The sequence below is a fragment of the Pithys albifrons genome, chromosome 2 (genome assembly GCF_047495875.1).
Source record: "Pithys albifrons albifrons isolate INPA30051 chromosome 2, PitAlb_v1, whole genome shotgun sequence".
NCBI lineage: Eukaryota > Metazoa > Chordata > Aves > Passeriformes > Thamnophilidae > Pithys > Pithys albifrons.
This window is the reverse complement of record NC_092459.1, coordinates 121,053,839-121,073,806: the sequence shown is the minus strand read 5'-3', so window position 1 is coordinate 121,073,806 and position 19,968 is coordinate 121,053,839. Positions and strand designations below refer to the sequence as shown.

At 64.3% G+C, this 19,968-nt stretch overlaps 3 protein-coding genes across 4 annotated transcripts; all 3 read right to left on the bottom strand.

Annotated features, from left to right (window-relative positions):
* Positions 1–68: 68 nt before the first annotated feature.
* On the bottom strand, positions 69–4,174 carry TRIM54 (tripartite motif containing 54). The gene is made up of 10 exons (XM_071547682.1): positions 3,412–4,174; positions 2,786–2,958; positions 2,222–2,393; positions 2,049–2,144; positions 1,687–1,920; positions 1,425–1,447; positions 1,190–1,314; positions 622–723; positions 463–501; positions 69–254 (listed from the first exon to the last, which is right to left on the bottom strand). Exons 1-10 carry the CDS (start codon positions 4,084–4,086, stop codon positions 244–246), a joined length of 1,650 nt encoding a protein of 549 aa, XP_071403783.1. The 5' UTR covers positions 4,087–4,174; the 3' UTR covers positions 69–243.
* An 869-nt stretch (positions 4,175–5,043) lies between these two features.
* On the bottom strand, positions 5,044–6,872 carry DNAJC5G (DnaJ heat shock protein family (Hsp40) member C5 gamma). Its single transcript, XM_071547686.1, has 4 exons — positions 6,661–6,872; positions 6,199–6,412; positions 5,879–6,032; positions 5,044–5,301 (listed from the first exon to the last, which is right to left on the bottom strand). The coding sequence occupies exons 1-4, from the start codon at positions 6,771–6,773 to the stop codon at positions 5,219–5,221; spliced, it is 564 nt and encodes a 187-aa protein (XP_071403787.1). The 5' UTR covers positions 6,774–6,872; the 3' UTR covers positions 5,044–5,218.
* Positions 6,873–7,395: 523 nt separating this feature from the next.
* Positions 7,396–18,160, bottom strand: LOC139668186 (uridine-cytidine kinase-like 1). Of its 2 annotated transcripts, none has more exons than XM_071547683.1 (14): positions 17,853–18,160; positions 17,513–17,619; positions 16,480–16,650; positions 15,959–16,030; positions 15,515–15,704; positions 15,358–15,419; positions 15,062–15,078; positions 14,252–14,350; positions 9,227–9,320; positions 9,052–9,114; positions 8,824–8,946; positions 8,643–8,750; positions 8,408–8,564; positions 7,396–8,277 (listed from the first exon to the last, which is right to left on the bottom strand). In XM_071547683.1, exons 1-14 carry the CDS (start codon positions 18,127–18,129, stop codon positions 8,204–8,206), a joined length of 1,614 nt encoding a protein of 537 aa, XP_071403784.1. In that variant the 5' UTR covers positions 18,130–18,160; the 3' UTR covers positions 7,396–8,203. The 2 variants fall into 2 exon arrangements, with proteins under 2 accessions (XP_071403784.1, XP_071403786.1); XM_071547685.1 differs by having other exon boundaries at positions 16,525–16,650.
* Between the last annotated feature and the right edge of the window lie 1,808 nt (positions 18,161–19,968).

Below are 19,968 nucleotides of genomic sequence, written 5' to 3'. Positions count from 1 at the left end.
GGAGCCACCGAGGAGGAAGCCCCTGTGTCCACTCCACCCACACACCACACCAGAGACCATGTCCTCACACACATTTAATGCTGGAGAGGGACAGCTCTTGTCTGAGGAATTCCAGCAGCAGGGATGGAGCTCGCCTGGGAATGCCAGGGATGGGCGTGAGCCAGAGGGGCCAGAGATGGCCACAGCTGGGGGTGTCGGGGACAGCCACAGCTGGGGGTGCCAGTGTTGCCCCACGGCATCCCCTCAGTGCTGACCTGTGTGGGAAAGTGGTCTTAGCTCTGTGCAGTGGGGACTCCAGGACCCCAGCCCTGCAGCAGCGAGACAGGGATGGCCTGGGGGGCCCCTGAGGTGTGATTCCGCCCCCCCATCCTCATCACCACCCCCATCTGTCCCCATGAGGTGCCACCTCTCCCGCATGGCATCCCGTGGCTCTGCCCATCTTGGTCCCTGTGAGAGTCTCACCATGGGGGGAGCTCACTGGCTTCTGCCTCAGGCCCACATCTGCAGAGGGAAAGGAGGGACAAGATGGAGTTGGAGACACCCCAGCAGGACCCACAGAGCTGAATGCAGGCCAAGGCGCAGCTCCAGGCATAGCACTGGGCAGGCAGAGCAGACACTCACCCTCAGCAGCTTCAGGTGCCTCCAGGCTGTCCAGTCGATCCTCATCTGTCACAGCCTCGCTGCCCTCCCCGGGTCCATCACCCTCATCCTCACCCAGCGGCTCTGTGGACAGGGGACAGCTCAGCTGGGACCCTCCCTCCTGTGGCATTGGGACATACCAGGACACACCAAGAGGAAGGTGACCAACCCAGGAAACCCTGGAATGTCCCAGCGGGAACACGGCCAGCCCAGGATACCCCAGGACACCCCAGGAGGGACATAACCAGCCTGGGACACCTCAGAAGTGAGGTGACCAGCCCAGGACACCTCAGGATGTCCCCAGGAGCGATGTGACCAACACAGAATATCTCTAGAAGGACACAACCAGCCCAGCACAGGAACAAGGAAAGGGCATGGGACAGGGCTGACCCTGCAGGGTCCCTGGGCTGTGCTGGGAAGGGGGGTGTTGCATCCCCATTCCTGTGTGTGAGCCCCACACCGGGTGTCCAGTGATAGGGGGCTCTGCTTGTCTGAGGGCTGGACACCCTTGGCAGTCTGAGCATGGTAGCACTTGTCCTGGTGCTGGCACCTGTCTGGAACTCAATGGTCCTCAGCATCTCAGCCACATAGTCCACGTTGATGGAGAAGTGGTCCATGTTCTCATAGCCAGGCTCAGGGCGGCTGCTCATTGACGCCTTGGACATGTCTGTGATCCTGCAGGGCAGGCAGACCTCAGGAGCTGCAGAGTCCAGCCCAGCAGGGACAGCCCCAATGGTGTCCTCGCTACTGTCCCCTTTGCCCCCAGCCCTGCTCTCTCCACTCACTTTTTCAGGAGTTCCTTGGAGTGCTGTGAAGGAAAACAAGGAGGGATCAGTGTCTCCCAGACATCACCCCCACCACAGTGCCACCCCAGCACATCCCATGGGCATCCCCAGATCCTTTGAAGTGCCCATAGCCCAGCTGTACAGCCCTGCAAGGCAGCCCCAAGCCCCTCAGGGATCTCATGGCCCCATCACACAGCCCCAGGGCAGTTCCAGCCCCATGGAGGCTTCTGTCCTCCTTCCTGCCCTGTGCCCGTGGCTGGACCTGCAGGTACACGGCCATCTGGGGCTCCTCCATGGCCTGGATGGCTGACTCCACCAGTTTGGAGGAGGCCTCCAAGTGGTCTCCATACTGGCGGATGAGCCCTCGGACACGCTGCAGCTTGGCCTCCTGCTCAGCTGCGATGCTCTGCAGCAGCTCCTTCTTCCTCTCCTCCAGGATCCCATACAGGGCGTCAAAACGCAGACCCACGTGCTGCTTCTGCCGTCGACCATTCTCCTGTGGGACAGGGGTCAGAGGCTCTGCTGTGTCCCCGCACAGCACAGCCCCAGGGCTCCATTATCCCAGCCCCATCACGTTTCCTGCACTGACACAGCCCCACCAGGGCTGGACCTCCCGACCCCCACCTCGATGGTGTGGCAGATCTCCTCCATCTGTGTGATGATGGCCTGGATCCGGTCATTCCCTGCCACCAGCATGGCAATGCCATCGCTGAGCTCGCTCTGGGAGGGGAGGGGACAGGCATGAGGGCAGCTGCATGGGTACCCTCTGCCCCCCAAGTGTCCCTGGGGCCTCCCACCTTCTGGCGCTGGTAGACGGCTGGCAGTGGTGCCACCTCGCAGTCCTTGTGTGCTCCAAACACCTTGCAGAGGGAGCAGGTGGGCACCTCGCAGCGCAGGCAATAGATGTTGATCCGCTCATCCTCGTGCTCCTCACACATGAGGTGCTGCTCGGCCTTGTTGTGCAGAGGTCTGCAGAGGGAAGGGGTGGGAGGGTGGGGTTGGTCAGACATCCCCGGCCCAAGGGACTCCCCCACCCCCAGAGACCCCCAGCTCGCAGGGAGCCCCATCTCCAGAGACACCCCGGTCCCAGAGATCCTCCAAACCCAGGGATACCCTCCAGGCCCCAGGGACCCCCAGCCCCAGAAACACTCATTCTCAGAGTCACTCCCAGCCCGAGGGACACCCCCACACCGCATCGGCCCCATGACCTCTCCAGCTCCAGATGGGCTCCCGCACCCAGGTCTGCATCCCCAGCCTCCCCTGGACTCCCTTTACCCCACAGTGCTCGCATTCTATGAGGGTGCCCAGTGCCCCCGTGGGCTGCCTTTCCCCACGGGTCTCGCCCCCCCGAGCTCCCGCACCGGGCCGACTCCTGCTTGTAGATGTCAATAATGTTCTCCACGAGCAGGTTCCGCTGCAGCCCGTACACCCCGTGCCGGTCCAGGACCACCTCGTGCCGGCATGACGGGCACCGGAACCGCCCGCCCGACGGCACCGCGCTGGAACCCCGTGACTGCCACAGCGGATTGGAGGCCTGGAGGGGTGAGCAGGGGGTCACGACGGCGGCACCCCGCACCCCCAGTACCCCTGGCAGACCCCGGCAGCCCCCACCCAGAGAGTGAGACCCCAGCGGCTGTGCTCTCTGCATCCCCCGGGCACAGGCACAGACACGAACACGGGCATGAAGACAGAGATGGAGACGGGCACGGGCACGGACACGGGTGTGGACACAGACACGGCCCCAGTCCCCCCGCACCGTCCCCGCGGTCGGGAGCAGCCCCCAGTTCAGCTCAGCCGAAGGTTCCGGAGGCTGCTCCCGGGGCCGGTGCCAGAACAGGTCCCACCCACGACCAGGGGGTTCCAGTGTCCCTGGTGTCGCCCGCCCTGCCTCATCCCTAACCTGGGGTCCTGGGGTTCCCGGTACCGCCTCCCGCCTGCCTGGGGTCCTGGAACCCGGTGCCCCCCTCGCCCCACCGGCGGGTCCCACCTGGAAGACGTCGTTGGCGCACTTCCGACAGAGGTTGTGCTGGCAAGGCAGGATGACCACAGGCTTGGAGAACATCTCCAGGCATATGGGGCAGATGAGCTGCTTTTCCAGGCTCTCCATGCTGCGCGCCTCCGCCAGCAGCGGCTTAAGCCCCACCGCGAAGTTCATGGCCGCGACCCCGGTCCGGCCCGGCTCTGCCCCGCTCCGCTCCGGCTGCCGGTTACCCGCTCTGTCCCTGTCCCTGTCCCGGTCCCGGCCCCGGCCGCGGCCCCCGGCGCTAATTTTAGCCGCTCCCGCCCCGCCGGGGCCGCAGCTGTCGGCGGCGTCGGGTGACACTGAGTCACGGCGTTGCAGAGGGGGCCACCGGCTCTGCCCGCCCCCCGGGACCGGCTGAGACCCCGGGGACCAGCTGAAGCCCTGGGCGGGACCGGCTGAACCCCGGGAACTGGCTGACCACCAGCAGCTCTCTCCACTGTGCACATCCTGCCCCATCCCAGCCCACAGCCCTCGGCCCAGGCAGCCCCAAGTGTCCCGGGTGAGCAGCGCTGCTCCCCAAGGCTCCCCCACTGCCTCTCGCCTAGGGAGGACAAGCTCCCAGGGGACCAGGGCTGGCTGGTGCAGGGCCCACAGAGCTGGAGGGGAGCAGAGCCTGGGCAGAGTGGGGCTGGCGGTCATGCTGGTGGGGGGCAGTGCTCCCTCCTGCAGGCAGCTGGGACAGGGGAGGTCAGGATCTCCAAGACCCCACAGCCCAACTCCAGTGTCAGCACCCTCGAGCAGGAGTGGCAATGCTGGTGCCAGGACCCCCCCTCCCCACTCAGCCTGGAACCCTGGCTATATTTAGGGAGTGAGACAGAGCCCATGCAGCTGCAGATAGAGGCGGTGACCAGGGGTGGGAGGAAAAGTCGAGGGGCTCACTGTGTCCCACTCAGTCCCCTCCCTGCCAGCCCTGTCCCTCCACGGGGTCACAGCTTCCCAGAGAGCAGGGTGCCTGGCCAGGCAGTGGAGAGCAGTGTTCCAGGACTCCAGCAGCAAGGAGAGGGAAGAGCAGAGCCTATGGGAGCCAGCCAGCAGTAGTGGACACAGAGCGGTTCCAGGTGGGTGACAGGAGACAAGCGACACCCCCTCAGGACACAACCTGTCTATTCCACACCCTGTTCAGCCCACCACCCCATGGGAACTCTGGGCACAGCCCCCAGCACAGGCAGGACCAGGCAGAGGCACATCCTGCTGCGGAGCACTCCAGCAGCCCCAGATGAGCCCAGGTGGACACACGCTCCCCTCCCGTCAGCCTTTAATGGTGCCCACAAAACCCAGACAAACCCAGAGGGCAGAAGAAAGGGGTACAGACAGCAGCACCCCAATCCCAGAGCAGCGTTTGGCACCCAGCACCCATCAGGAGGGTCCCATGAAGGGGGACTGGGCTCAGCCCAGCCCCAGAGGTTACAGTGCTAATGGTCTCGGACATGCTCGGCTGCCTCGCAGGAGCTGCAGAGCCGGGCCTGGAGGGTCTCTGTTTGTGCTCAGTGCCCAGCGGGGCACGGCAGCAGGTGAGGCACTGGGGGGGTCGCAACAGTGCAGGCTCTGGGCCACTGCCACCAACAATGCTGGGACACAGGGGCATCACCCCACAGCTCAAGCACAGGCCCAGGAGCCCCTGCATTGATGCTACACAAATCAACCTGAGATTCTACCCCTGCTGAGGCTGGAGAGCCAGTGCAGGGGCGGGACCAGGGTCCCGGAAAGTGCCAGTCCTAGAGGAGGGTCCATGCCCCAAATCCTTGGGGGAACCAGCAGAACGTGGTCAGCCTCAGGCATCAGTCCTGGTGCTGGCAGCTGGCAGCGGCTCCGTGCTGGCAGGCGGGGGCTGTGCCACAACAGGGATCTGCGGATCTGAAAAGGAAGAGCTGGCGATCAGCGGCTCAGCCCCATCCTGTGGTGGCAGCAAGCAGCAATCTGCAATGTCCCAACATCCCCATGAGGGTTTCCACAGGCCAGAGCTCCAACACTCCCAGCCAGTGTAGAGACCTGGGGCAGTGCCCTCACCCCACAGGAACCTGTGGGACTCACACAGCATCAGCCCCATTGACACCAGTGTGGCCAGTTCCAGGGAACAGAGCCAGTCTGTACCACAGCTGCTCTTCCCACGCTCCATACCCCGAAGGGCACTGGCAAAGGGTCTTTGAGCTCCAGGCCTGTTCAGGGCACCCTTGCCCAGGGGCAAATGGGGAAGGAGAAGGTGTTCCCACTGCCCATGCAGTGACTCTGTCACTGTCACCAGCCCTGGCCCACAAAAAAAACTGCTGAGGGTTGTCTGGAAGCAAGAGCTGTGCCAAAATAGGACCCAAATCCTGAGCCAGAGCTCCACCCTGCATGTGAAATGGGACAGGGGGAGACCCCAGAGCCCCAGACAAAGCAAATGCAGGCAGTCCCAGCTGCCAGAGCTCCAGCCCCACCCAGCCCAGCTCACCGTTCTCCTCCGCACGCATCTGCGCCTCCAGGTCCTTGGGGTCCACGTACTTGTAGGACTCGTCCTCCTTGGGTGGGCAGCACATCCCGCAGCAGAAGAAGCAGCAGCAGCAGCAGCAGCAGCAGGTGAGGGCACCACAGCACAGCGCCAGTGCCTGGGGAGGGACAGAGGCACCGTGAGCCCACCTGAGGCCCCGGCCCCTGTCATGCTGGTCCCGTGAGCCCACCCGTCTCCAGCCTGCCGGGACAGTGGCCCACCGAGGCCACCTCAGCCGCCAGCCCCATGGCAGCAGCCCATGGATCCGGACGCCGCCGGCTCACCTGGAACCACCACTTGGACATGAGGAAGTAGTGCCGGACGGCATCGTCACCGAACTGCTCGGCCACGTAGAGGCCGAGGGAGCCGTACTGGTCGTAGAGGCGGCGCTTGTCCGCGTCGCTCAGTGTGGCGTGGGCGCTGTTGATCTCCTTGAACCGCTCGGCCGCCGCCGGGTCATCGGGGTTCTTGTCCGGATGGTATTTGAGGGCCAACCTCCTGCGGGGCGCGGCGGGGGGACCCCCGGCACGGGGTCACGGCCTCGCTCCCCGGGCAGACCCAGAGCCCTGGGGTGGGCGCAGGACCCCGGGATGCGGGCACGGCCTTCCTGCCCGGGGCAGACCCAGGCCCCCGGGGTGGGCCCAGCGCCACCCGGGCAGGACCGCGGCCGCGCTCCGGGAACGGACCCGCACGCCGGGGCTCGCGGGACGACTCCCCGACCGGCTCCCACCCCGGCCCCGCCGTACCGATAGGCCTTCTTGATCTCCTCCGGGGAGCTGCCCTTCTGCAGCCCCAGCACACGGTACAGGCTCTCTCCGACCCGCGACAGCTTCCGCTGCGGCCGCGGCGGCTCCGCCATGGCCGCGCCGAGACCCGCGGGGGTCGAAGGGACGCGGAACCGACTGCCCGGCCCTGCCCGCGCCGCCGCCGCTTCCGCCCGCGCCGCCGCCGCTCTGCGCAGGCGCCGCCCGCGCTGGGACAGCGAGACAGGCGGACGGGGCGTACCGGGACGGGGGGCACCGGGACGGGGGACAGAGGGACGGGGGACAGAGGGACGGGGGACAGAGGGACGGGGGACAGAGGGACGGGGGACAGAGGGACGTGGGGACAGCCGGACAGGGCGCACCGGGACGGGACGACACGACAGAGGGACGGGGGGCACCGGGACGGGGGAGAGAGGGACGGGGGGCACCGGGACGGGGGACAGAGGGACGGGGGGCACCGGGACGGTGCACAGAGGGACGTGGGGACAGCCGGACAGGGCGCACCGGGACGGGACGACAGAGGGACGTGGGGACAGCCGGACAGGGCGCACCGGGACGGGGGGGACAGCGAGACACCGGAGGACAGAGGGATGGGGGAACACCGGGAAAGCAGGACAGGGGGGCGACAGCGGGACGGGGGGCACAGCGTCCAGCGCCGGGCACTCCGCAACCCCCGGGCACGCCGGCCCGGCCCCAGAGACACCCGCACCGCCCCCGGCCCCGGAGGCGGCACTCGGGGGTTGCGCTGCGCCTTTATTGGTACAAAACAGCGGGCGGGGTGTCGACGGCACGGCCGGGCCCCGGGACAGCGCGGACGGCACGGGCAGATCCCGCCCCGGAGCCTCCTGCTGCTGCCGAGGCAGGACGAGGCCACCGCTGCACTTTGGAAGAAGAACCTGAGCAACAAGGGCAGCACCGGGGACGCCTCCCCAGCTCCCGGACAGCGTCTCTGCTTCGCGCACCGGAGCTGGGACAGCATCGGGGGAGCAAACGGGTGCCAACCCCGCTACTCCCGGGGCCACGCGGTGGGGATGGAGTGTGGATCGGCAGGGAGAGAGGGGGTCCATGATGTCCCAGTCCCTGATATCCGGGGTTCCCCTGGAACCAGGGGCTGCCTACAATAAATAAAAATAAATATGGATTCCGGGCACAAAGCTCGCCCAGTGCCCAGTGGAGATCAGACCCTGCTCCCCTTCTACCCCGGGGAGAGTGTAAGCAGCCCTCAGGCACAGCTGTGGGGAGACCACTGCTCCCTCCGGAGGCACGGCTGGACAGGGCCCCAGAGGCAGGGCTCGGGGCACAAGCAATGTCCCCAAATGTCCCCTCTTCCTGGGGGATGAGAGGCCATCCCTCCCTCCTCCTCGCTGAGGAGGATCGGTCCTTTGGGGTGGAGAGAAGTCAGGAGCGTGGTGCTTGTTCTGCAAGTCCTGAGAGCCGGGGGCTGGCAGGTTGGAGCCCCTCCTGGGGGCAGGGGTGCAGGCTGACCCTGCAGCCAGCCTGGGCAGTGGCCCCGTGGCCGACTAGTTCAGCAGTTCACGCCGTCACTCTCACACCAGGCCGAGGGGCCATCAGTGCCGAAGTATCTGTCCCCAAAGTTACCTGGAGGAGAAGGGGACAGAGTGAGGGGATGGCAGCACTGGTCTCACTACAATCCTTGCCAGTGCCCCCTCAGCATGGCCTGCCATGCTGGGTCTGGTCCTGGGGTGCAGTGCACCCTCAATCCCCTCACCGATGCCTGGGATGATGTGGAACTCCTCATTAACTCGCTTGTCCACGGCCGTGGTGATGATATGGACACGGGGAAAGGCATAGGCCACGGAGTGCACCCCCATCTCTGCCATCAGCAGTGACAGCAGGAAGATCCTGTCCTCCTGCACATCATGGTCCTGCAGCACATGGAGCTTTGAGAGCGCAGTCGGGCACAGAGGGTGCTACACCCCCAGCCCACCACACCAGCCCCTCACCAGCAGGACACGCACGGCCATCATGGCCGCAGCCCCCGTGGATACAGTGCTGTCCATGAGGATGACGTAGTCCTCGCTGATCTCCTTAGGCAGGCGCAGGTAGTGGAGCTGGGGAGGGAAGGAGGGGTGGTCAGTGACCTGCTGGCAGCACAGCCCTGTGCCAGGGGGCAGCGGGGCTCACCTCGGGCTCCCCTGTGTCCAGGTTGGTCTGGATGAGGATCTTGCCCAGGCGGATGTCCTTGCAGACGGCGGTCAGCGCCTGCTCCATGGTCTCTCCTGCTCGCAGGATGGACACACCGGTGATCTGGGGAAGGGGCAGGGACACATGTGCCGGGTGCTCCCAGCACACGCTGACCTGGCCTGGGGCAGAGTGTGCTCAGGGGGAGCAGGGGCTGGGACCACGTCTCACCCGCTGCCTGTGGAACCGCTTCCCCTCGTATGTTGTGCCCTGGGGCGTCTCCACTGTGACCGACTGCAGAAAGGGGAGCACAGGGCAGTGTGGGCAAGTCAGGCCCCACAAGGCCCAGGGGCTCAGTAGGGAGGACAGGGATGGGGCTGAGGTTGCACTGAGAGCAACCACTCACCTTCAGTGGCAGGAAGGACAGGGCATGTTCAATCAGCAGTCGCATCAGGCGCTTGGAGTAGAAGATGAATTCATCCCTGGTTGTGTCCTTGTTCCTGGGGGGGAGGACACATGTGAGGCAGGAGCAGAGCCTTCACTATTTCCCCACAGATGGCATGCAGGGCTCCAGAGGCCATCTGGCACAGAAAACAGTCCCAGTCCATGAGAACCAGAGCACTCTCAGGGTGACAGGCAGTGATCAACAGCATTTCAGGGCTCACCTGAGACCTTGGTTGTTCTCTTAGATGGAACTGCACACTAAGAGAGGGCTCAGGTCCCCTGGGAGAGGGACACAACACTGACTGCAGAGAGAGCTGGGAGAGAACAGGGGATGGGAGCAGGTCAGGCAGCACCAGCGGTCCTAGGGCAGCAGAAACTCAGGAGCAATGGGTGAATGTTGGGGAGCCCAGGGTGGAACAGGAGCAGAACCAGGATGGACCAGGACCCCGTCATGGAAGGGACTGAGTGCAGCATGGCCACGCACACTGGATGAAGGGAAAAGGTTCAACACATCCCCAGCTCCTCCCTCTGCGTACCAAGTCAGAGATAAAGCACTGCCAGGAGCCAGGTGATTCTGAAATACCCAGCATGTCCTCCTCACAGCCCTGATGTGCTGAGGGCAGTGCGAAGTAAAACAAACACAACCCAGAACAAAGCTGGCACAGAGCTGCAATTCCTAGGAAATCTCTCCCCTCCCTCAGAAGACCTAAAGTCAGCCCTGTGTGCAGGTTACCGACCCCATGGCAGAGGGAAAGCGTCTGGCTTTTCCTACCATGAACACTCTGGCCACCAGTCTTGTGGGGAATGTGAGGACAAAGGGGCCCCACAGACATGCCTATTCCCAGATGGAGGAGGTGGAGCTGGCAACGCTCCAGAAGAGGCAGAAGGATACTGAGTATTTTTACTCTGTATTTTAAGACATCATCTGCTGCTTCTCACACCTCAACAGATGACAGACAGCTCTCAGTGATTCCTCACTGAAGCACTCAGAGGAGGAGGAGGAGGAACAGTCACTGCTGTCCATGGGTGTTCCTGCAGCTGTTCTCCTTAGTGTGGATACACTTGCAGCCAAAGCACCTGCAGTGACAACGGCAGCCCATGGACACCAACATTCCCAAATCGCTGGGCACACCTGGCACGCCCGGGAAAGCAGAAAATCACTTCTGGTCTGGAAGGAACATGTGCCCTGCCTACAGCTCCCAGAATGGACTGTCAGTCACGGGTGGGCTGCACCCACACACCCACAGCAGCCTGTGAGCAGCACGAGCCCAGCAGCCACCCTGCCCACACGGCAGCCTGGCCTGTCCCAGCCAGCTGCCCCCGCCGAGCCCCGCACCGGCTGTGCAGGGCCCCCACCTGGGTGGGACAGGACCCACCGTGCTCCTGCAGAGACAGGTTCCTCTGGGCATGGGGAAATACGCTTGGCCCCACTGTGCCCCTTTGCCTGCAGAGGCACAGACAACCATGAAACTTCTCACCCAGAGCCCAAGCGGCTCCAGCAACACAGGGGGAAGGAGTGTGCGAGGGAGGGCAGCCAGACATCCCCAGCAGCAGGGCACCAGGATCACTCCACCAGTGTCACCATCCCACCGCCTCAGCTGGTAGGGCACTCCCAAAAGGGACACCACTGCATCCACAGCAGTCCACTCACCCACTGAGCACACACATTGCTCCCATCTGTGGAGGGGGCACACAAACTCTGGCACACTGCAGCACACTGGGAGCCCACAGCTGGACATGGCAAAACCACAGCTGGTGCTCCCGAGGACCTCAGCCTTCCCCAGCACGCTCAGGAGATGGGGGAAGGGCACTGGATGGCCTGGACGTGCCAGGAGCATCTGCCTGGAGCCTGAATATGGCATTGGCTCCACTCTCAAACAGGACTGTCTGCAGCCAAGAGCCAGCTGGTACAGCCAGGCACTGGGAAACCTGGGCATGGATGGCTTACAGAATCCCAGAATGGTTTGGGTTGGGACCTTAAAGGTCATCTTGTCCCAGCTCCCTGCCATAGGCAGGGACACCTTTCACTAGCCCAGCTCGCTCCAAGCCCCATCCAAGCTGGCCTTCACCACTTCCAGGGATGGGGCAGCCACAGCTTCTCTGGACAACCTGTGCCAGGGCCTCATCACCTTCACAGGGAAGAATCTCTTCCCAATATTCCATCTAACCTGCCCTTTGGCAGTCAGAAACCATTCCCCATTGTCCTGTCACCGCATCCTTCATACCCCATCCATCCTCAGCCTCATGACTCAAACTGTGCAGCTATTCCAGTGCAGGGCTCATTTTCAGTTTCTGCCTCTACACAACAACTGAAAATCCCTCTGGAAAGCACTTCCCTCAGGACACCAGCCTGGATCTGCTGTGAGAATGTTCATCTGCTGCCACCAACACCCTCCCAGCAGACAGATGGGTGGAGCATGAGTAGCCTCCAGTGTGGAACAACAGGGACTGGCCCTGGCTGGCAGCAGCCTGGCACGCCAGGATCAACTGGCTCTGTCCCAGGGAGCTGTGCGGGGAAAGGCAGGATGGCAAAAGGAAGAAGAGGAATCCTGGCTCACAGCTCTGCAGTTATCCAGGCACCAGGTCTGGCATACCAAGGTGCTTGGAAAGGCTTTGATGGTGAGAGCAGCAGCACTCCACGAGCACTGCCACTGTGAGTGGGCCCAGAGGCACCATGGCAGCTGGAACCTGGTCTAGTGGAAGGTTCCCTGCCCATGGCAGGGGCTGGACTAGGTGGCCCTTAGAGGTCCCTTCCACTCAAACCACTGTGTGATTAGATGCATAAAGATGAGATAGATCTACCAAGACTCGGTGACCTTGTGCGTAGAGGTACAGGAAACGTGCCAACAGGTGTGTTCGATCCCCGCCAGCCTGGAGCTCCCTGGAAGACTGGCAGAAGGGCAGCAGGTAGGAGCAGCACCTGGGGAGCAGAGGGTCCCATGTGGGGACCAACCACAGCCCTACACCGCACCCAAGTCACACAGAAGCCAACAAGTGCTGACAAGTCCCACCAGAAACATGTGCTGCCTCCCTGTCCCCAAACACAGGCACTGCTCCCAGCAGAGCTACTTGGCTCAGGGACCTGAGAACAACATCGCCCCAGACCTGGCAGGATCTGAGGGGGCAGCTGACAGACCAAGTAAATGTCCCTCTGAAACGCAGCCTTTCCCATGTACCACCTGAAAAGGCTCAGCCCATCACCCTCAGCCCCACTCCCACATGGCATCGGCACAGGAACCTGAGGTCAGCAGAGGACGGGGAACAGCCCAACGCCCCCAGAGCAGCTCAGCACAGCCCTGAGCCTCAGTGGATTAAGGTCATCAGGCACTTGTGGCACAAGGTGGAGGCACAGCTGGGGAAAGGACATGGGCCCTGGCACAGGGCTGTGCCCAGCACACCTGCAGTGCCACATCACCTATTCTACTGTCATGACCTGCCTTGGAGTCAGCACTTCCTCAGGAGTGAGAAGCAGGGAATAACATGTATAAGGAGATACCCACCCTGCACATGGACATAATCACAAAAGCATGAATTGTTTGGGCTGGAAAAGCCCTCTGAGACCATCAAGTCCAGTTGCTCCCCCAGCACTGCCAAGGCCACCACTGACCCATGTCCTCAAGCGCCACATCCACACGGCTTCTAAATCCCTTCAGGGATGGGGACTCCAACCCTGCCCTCAGCAGCTGTGCCAGGGCTGTACAGCCCTTCCCATGGAGAAATGTTCCTTAATAATCAACCAAAACTTACCCTGGCCCAGCCTGAGGCCGTGCCCTCTCCTCCTGTCCCTGTGCCCTGGGGCACAGCCCGACCCCCTGTCCCGGCTCCCCCCTCCTGGCAGGGATTGCAGAGCCAGAAGGTGCCCCCTGAGCCTCCTTTGCTCCAGGCTGAGCCCCCCCAGCTCCCTCAGCCGCTCCTGCTGCTCCAGCCCCTTCCCAGCTCCGCTCCCTGCCCTGCACACGCTGCAGCCCCTCCGGGTGTCTCTTGGCTGAGGGCCCAGAACTGCCCCAGCCCTGGAGGTGCCTCAGCAGGGCCAGCACAGGGATGGGCACTGCCCTGGCCCTGCTGCCACACCAGGGCTGGCACAGCCCCAGGGCCATTGGCCTTATGCCCATGTGGGCACCTGGGCTCATGTTGAGTCACTGCTGACCAACAATCCCAGGTCCTTTTCCAGCTTTCCAGCCACTCTGCCCCAAACTTGTAGTGCTGCATGGGGGTGTGGTGACCTACGGCCACGGCACTTGGCCGTGTTGACCCTCACACTGCTGGCCTTGGCCCATCAAATCCAGGCTGTCCAAATCCCTCTACAAAGCCTTTCTGACCTCCAGCAGATCCACACTCCTGCCCAACTTGGTCTCATCTGTGAACTTATGAAGGCACACTTGATCCTCTCCAAATCTCTGATAAGGATACAGAAGTACCCTGGCAGTCACAGCATGTGCAGGCACAGGAGGATCCAGTTGAGCTCAGTATTCCCTCTCTGCTGTCCAGAAACACACACAAGGCTGCCACATTTTGCAGTCCCAATAATAAGGAATCCCTCAGTGGTTCCAGGGGACTCAGCCCCTGACCCTGCACTAATGCTACTGTCACCTGCAGAAAAGAAGCACCAGAAAAAAATTAAAAGATCAAGGGAGTGGCAAAATCATGGAAGCAGCAGCCCAAGTCCCTTCTCTAAGCTGGCTCTAAACCCAACTGCCCTGAGAGAGGGGCAGGAGGCAGCACCAAACTGGGCTCCAGTGAGAAAAGAGCAAAACAGTCCCCTCCCATTGTAAGAAAATCCAGCCCTTGGCTCAGGCATCACCTAGGGTAGATGTGCTGAGGTCTTGACTCCAGAAAAGTGCCTGTGGGCTGGGGCCAGCCCCTTTCAGCTGTTCTGCTCCAGGCCAACAGCCTCAACTGACACCCCATAGGCAGAGCAGGGGAAAACTCTCCCAAGGCCTTGTAGTGTGACCCCACCAAGCAGCCTGGAGAAGGGGTAGAAACGCACCTGATGATGGTGTGCATGCCCCGCACCTGCGGCGTGCTCTCCAGGACACTCAGCGTCTTCGGCAGTGGCTGCCCTTGGTGGGCAGAGGCCAGGGCTGCCCTGCAGAGAGGAAGGGAGTCAGAGCTGGGCAGCACAAGCAGAGCCACCACGCTGGGCCCTCGGAGGGACACAGACCCACCAAAGGCTCCAGGAGACCCCCTCACACAAGCTGGTCACCAGAACTCACTTGGTGTTCCTGCATGGATTCCAAGGAATGCCCCATGTCTGGTACCAAGTGCCACAAAGAAAGATGGGGCAAATCTCCCAGATCACACTCCCCAGTGCTGCAGCCTCCACAGCACTGGCCTCAGCCAGCACCAGGAGCAGCAGCTCTGCGGGGGCAGTATGATCCCAGGCACCCTGGGACCAGCTCTGCCAAGGAACAAGGGCTATCCCACCGAGAGGAGACATGAACTCCCAGGGAACATGGACCATGTAGGGCTCTTCTGCAGAAGGGATCAGTCCAGCATAACACAGCACTTGGGGCAGCAGCCCTGCTCCAGACAGCGATGGGAGCAGGGCAGAGAGCTGGCCACATGTGTCAGGTGCAGTGCAGGACAGGTCATGGAGAGCCCACAGCTCCATCCAGACAATCCCCAGAGAACTAAGAGCACTCCCTGCAACACCAGGGAGGAGCAGCTACACGCAGGCACCTCAGCAAAAGTTCGCCACTGGGGATGGGGAGGCAGCAAGACTCTGTATCCAGTGGGTGCCAGTAGCCCCCCACCCCAGCCCAGAACCAGGCCCTCTGCAGCAGCAAGTTCCACGTACCTGACCGTGATCTCACGCTGGGCAGTGGAATGGTCATCGTCATGGCACAGGAGGACAGAAGAACACCCAGTCAGTCACTCAGAGGCCAGCATGGTTACCAAGGGCACCTCTGCCAGCACCCACCCTCCTCCCCAGCACTGCCTCACAGCTCTGCTGCCCTGAGAGCCGCACTGAGGCCTTTTGAGATGAAGGAGGTGACACTGAGTTCCCCTGAGTGCTCCAGGAGCACAGGGCTGTGCCCAGCAACATCCTGCCCTCTGCATGCAGGACTCTCCTGCTCCTCACCCCTGACTCACCTTCTCCAGCTGACTGTGCACATGCTGCACGATGAGGTCCAGCGCCACAAAGTTTTCCCCACCTGAGAGGAGGACAGAGGAGCCAGGTGAGGTAGATTCTGACCCACTCCAGCCCCAAGAAACACACTCCCAATGCCAGGGTCAGCTCCAGCCTCACCCCTGGGCACCACAATGTCGGCAACCTGCACGGTGGGCTCAATGTACTGCTCGAAGGCCGGCTTCACAAACTTGTTGTACTGCTTGATGACCCCCGCCACGTCCCGCCCGCGCTCCATGATGTCGCGCTGCAGCCGCCGCACCAGCCGGATGTCAGAATCCGTGTCCACAAACACTTTCATGTCCAGGAGCTGGAAAACTGGGAGGGGTGAGCACTCCCTATGCAACCCCAGTCACACCTGCCTCACTCCCCTCAGCCACCCAACGAGGGCACCCAGCATGACCTGCCCTGGGGCCTCTGACACGGGATGTTGTGCCAGTGAGCGTGGTGGCCTCTCTCTCCCTCCCCAGCTCCCACCACTGCAGTGGCACCCAGGGCCAGAAGCTGTCCCATCTCCACAGGTCCCCTCTGGGTCAGCACAGAGCTGGGCCACTGCACCAATACCTTGAGCAGCTCCTTGTTGGCAAAGGCCAGGATGCCTTCAAACACGATGACGTTGGCCCCATACACTGTTTTCTGCAGACAGACATGGAGCCATGTTTGTCCTGCCCCCTTGCAGGCCACGGCAGCACGAGCACAGACAGCACCCTGATGCCCCCACACTCTTACTGCTGTGGTGGGGCTCCGCATAACTGTCCTGCACCACCCAACCTCTCAGAGTCCTTGCTCACATCTGCACGCTGTGCTCCAGCCCAGCACAGACTCTGAGTCTGGCTCCAGTCTCTGCCCAGTGCCTTCCCCACCAGCCCCCATCCTCTCCCCACACTGAGCCTGTCCCTGAACTCTGCTGGCCCACTCCAAGATCCATCCCCACGCTCCGGCTGTCACTAAAGCCTGAACTATGAGCCTAGAATGAGCCCCAATGACCCCCAACCCCTCCCTCCCTTTACCTTCCTGGCCCTCAGAGGCGTTCCCCCTTCCCGGGGCTCTGACCTGCAGGCCCAGCCCGGCCCTGTGGCACCCACCCACTCGCGGCGCCGGCTGTGCGTGGTGAAGTCGTACACCGGCACCTTCACGCTCTTGCCCTTCTTGAGCTTGCGCAGGACACTGATGAGCAGCTCGAAGTCAAAGGCATCAGGGTGGTCAAAGTTGTAGTCGCTGCGAGCTGCCTGGGCCTGCTGCCCCTCGTCCAGCACCTGCAGGCGCCAGCACCGCTCAGCACCACGCTGGACCCCTCAGCACCAGCACTGCTCAGCACCTGCTGGACCCCTCAGCACCAGCACCACTCAGCACCCACTGCACCCCTGGGCACCAGCACGGCTCAGCACCACTGCACCCCTGAGCACCAGCACCGCTCAGCACCACTGCACCCCTGAGCACCAGCACCGCTCAGCACCCACTGCACCCCTGAGCACCAGCACCGCTCAGCACCCACTGCACCCCTGGGCACCAGCACCGCTCAGCACCCACTGCACCCCTGAGCACCAGCACCGCTCAGCACCCACTGCACCCCTGGGCACCAGCACCGCTCAGCACCCACTGCACCCCTGGGCACCAGCACCGCTCAGCACCACGCTGGACCCCTGAGCACCAGCACCACTCAGCATCCACTGTACCCCTGGGCACCAGCACCGCTCAGCACCCACTGCACCCCTGGGCACCAGCACCGCTCAGCACCCACTGCACCCCTGGGCACCAGCACCGCTCAGCACCCACTGCACCCCTGAGCACCAGCACCGCTCAGCACCCACTGCACCCCTGGGCACCAGCACCGCTCAGCACCCACTGCACCCCTGGGCACCAGCACCGCTCAGCACCACGCTGGACCCCTGAGCACCAGCACCACTCAGCATCCACTGCACCCCTGGGCACCAGCACCGCTCAGCACCCACTGCACCCCTGAGCACCAGCACTGCTCAGCACCCACTGTACCCCTGGGCACCAGCACTGCTCAGCACCCACTGCACCCCTGGGCACCAGCACCGCTCAGCACCCACTGCACCCCTGGGCACCAGCACTGCTCAGCACCACGCTGGAGCCCGACTCCCCCACCCTCACCTTGTAGAAAGAGTCCATGGAAAGCAGCACGACCCAGGGCACGTCCAGCGCCTCGATGATCCGAGTCGCCACCGTGGTCTTGCCCGAGGCGCTGCCGCCGCACAGGCCTGTGGGGAATGTGGCGGGGGCACCGCCCGGCCCCGGATCCGTCACGGTCCCAGATCCGGCTCCAGCTCGGTCCCGGTCTCCCAGTCTCTCCTCGGCCGTGACTCGGGGCCTCGCTCCAGAGTTTCCGATTCCAGCCCGTTCCTGGTCCCGGTCCCGATCCCGGCTCCATCCCCTCCCCGGCCCGGTCCCAGTGCTGGCTCCATCCACTCCCCATTCCCGTCCCTCCGCTCACCGATGACAAAGGCCTCGTCCACGGGCGCGCCGGTCTCGCTGTACCAGGGCGGCCGCCCGGCCGTGTAGATGGTCCGTTTGCTGGTGCGCAGCAGCGGCGGCTCCGGCTTGCACTGGCTGGCGGTGCGGCGCCGCGGGGCCGGGGCGGGTGCCAGCGGCAGGCAGCTGAGCAGCGAGCCCAGCGGGCCGGGGCCGGGGCCGGGGCCGGGGCCGGGGCCGCGCTCGGGCCCCGCCGCCCCGCACAGGCCCCTCCGCTCCTCCGCGTCCGCCGCCGCCATCGCCGCGCGGCCGCGCGCGCTACCGGGCCGGGCCGCGCTGCACACGGCACGGGCTGCAGGCCCCGCCCCCGGCCGTGGCCCCGCCCCCCGAGCCCCGAGCCCCGAGCCCCGAGCCCGCGCGCCGGACCCGCATCCCGCACCGGGCAGGCGGGACACCCCGGGCAGGCGGGACACCCCGGGCAGGAGGGACACCCCGGGCAGGAGGGACACCCCGGGCAGGAGGGACACCCCGGGCAGGCGGGACACCCCGGGCAGGAGGGACACCCCGGGCAGGAGGGACAACCCGGGCAGGAGGGACACCCCCGCGTCGGGCAGGCGGGACACCCCGGGCAGGAGGGACACCCCGGGCAGGAGGGACAACCCGGGCAGGAGGGACACCCCCGGACAGGCGGGACACCCCGGGCAGGAGGAACACCCCCGAGCAGGAGGGACAACCCGGGCAGGCGGGACACCCCGGGCAGGAGGGACAACCCGGGCAGGAGGGACAACCCGGGCAGGAGGGACACCCCCGCGTCGGGCAGGCGGGACACCCCGGGCAGGAGGAACACCCCCGAGCAGGAGGGACAACCCGGGCAGGAGGGACAACCCGGGCAGGAGGGACACCCCCGCGTCGGGCAGGCGGGACACCCCGGGCAGGAGGAACACCCCCGAGCAGGAGGGACAACCCGGGCAGGAGGGACAACCCGGGCAGGAGGGACACCCCCGCGTCGGGCAGGCGGGACACCCCGGGCAGGAGGAACACCCCCGAGCAGGAGGGACAACCCGGGCAGGCGGGACACCCCGGGCAAGCGGGACACCCCCGCGCCGGTGTGACCCCCCCTGTGCCGGGCCCGCGGGATGGGCCGCGCCCGTGGCTTCGGCAATGCTTTGCCTAACGCAGCCCAGGACGCACCGCGCCGCCTTTGCAGCAAGGCATGTTGGCGGTTCAGGGTCTCTTCGGGGGCTACTGGACTCCCGGGGCCTTTTCTGCGGAGCTGCTTCCCAGCCGTGCGCCCCCAGACCTGGGGTTGCTCCTCCCGGGACAGGACCGGGCCCTGGCCCGTGCTGACCCTGCCCACGCTTCTGCCCCTCGTCTCTCCAGCTCCTCCCGGTCCCTCCGCGCTACGGAGCAGAACGATCCGCCGGGTGCAGTCGCCCCTTCCTGCTCGGTGTCACCTGTCATCGTGCTCAGGGTGCTCTGCCCGGCCGCGGGTCCCTGACTGACCGCATTACACGGGCTGGAGCCAGTACTGACCCCGAAGTACATTGGGCATTACCGACCACAGACCAGCCCGCTCTGGTCTCGGCGTGCAGCCCGTGTTCAATGCTCCTCCCTGCTCATCCAGCCCAGGGTCCCACAGCTTCTCTCGGAGGATCCCATGGGATGCAGCGTCAAAAGCCTTCCTGAAGCGTGGGGAGACACTGTTCGCTGCTCCCTCCTCGTGCACGGGGTCCGGCATTTCACCGCGGAAGGTGATGGGGTGGTCAGGCACGACAGCGCCCTTCCTGCCCTTCCCGTGCTCAGACGATTCCCAGATTAGTTGTGTCACCACTTATCCAGGGACAGAGGGGAGGCCGAGCCCTGCCCCCAAACAAACCCCCGTGAAAGCAGCCCCCCTTACACACAGCTCCCATGTATCCCAGCACATGGATATACCTGGAGATCCACTAGACCCTCACACCCGAGAAACCCCCTGTACTCCGCTCCGGCCGCCCCCTCCCCGGAGCTCGGAACGGCGGCACCCGAGGGCGGGACCCCCCCGCAGCATCTCCGCCTGGGGGCGGGCCCGGCGGGGCGGAGGCGGAGCCACAGCCCGCCGGTGCCGGTGCCCGGTGTCCGCGGTACCGCTCGTGCCCGGG

Bases quoted from the DNA above. Each gene is read 5' to 3' on its own strand.
- TRIM54 (XM_071547682.1), bottom strand. From the start codon at position 4,086: ATGACCGCCAGCCCCACTCTGCCCAGGCTCTGCTCCCCTCCAGCTCTG. The intron at 2,394-2,785 runs GTGCGGGAGCTC...TTCCCTCTGCAG, and splicing joins TACAAGCAGGAGTCGGCCCG to ACCTCTGCACAACAAGGCCG. The intron at 2,145-2,221 runs GTGGGAGGCCCC...CTCCCCTCCCAG, and splicing joins CCGTCTACCAGCGCCAGAAG to AGCGAGCTCAGCGATGGCAT.
- DNAJC5G (XM_071547686.1), bottom strand. From the start codon at position 6,773: ATGGCGGAGCCGCCGCGGCCGCAGCGGAAGCTGTCGCGGGTCGGAGAG. The intron at 6,413-6,660 runs GTACGGCGGGGC...CGCGCCCCGCAG, and splicing joins GAGATCAAGAAGGCCTATCG to GAGGTTGGCCCTCAAATACC. The intron at 5,302-5,878 runs GTGAGCTGGGCT...CTTCCTTTTCAG, and splicing joins GATGCGTGCGGAGGAGAACG to ATCCGCAGATCCCTGTTGTG.
- LOC139668186 (XM_071547683.1), bottom strand. From the start codon at position 18,129: ATGGCGGCGGCGGACGCGGAGGAGCGGAGGGGCCTGTGCGGGGCGGCG. The intron at 17,620-17,852 runs GTGAGCGGAGGG...CATTCCCCACAG, and splicing joins GGACGAGGCCTTTGTCATCG to GCCTGTGCGGCGGCAGCGCC. The intron at 8,751-8,823 runs GTGAGCCCCGCT...TTCCCTCCCCAG, and splicing joins TGGACACAGGGGAGCCCGAG to CTCCACTACCTGCGCCTGCC.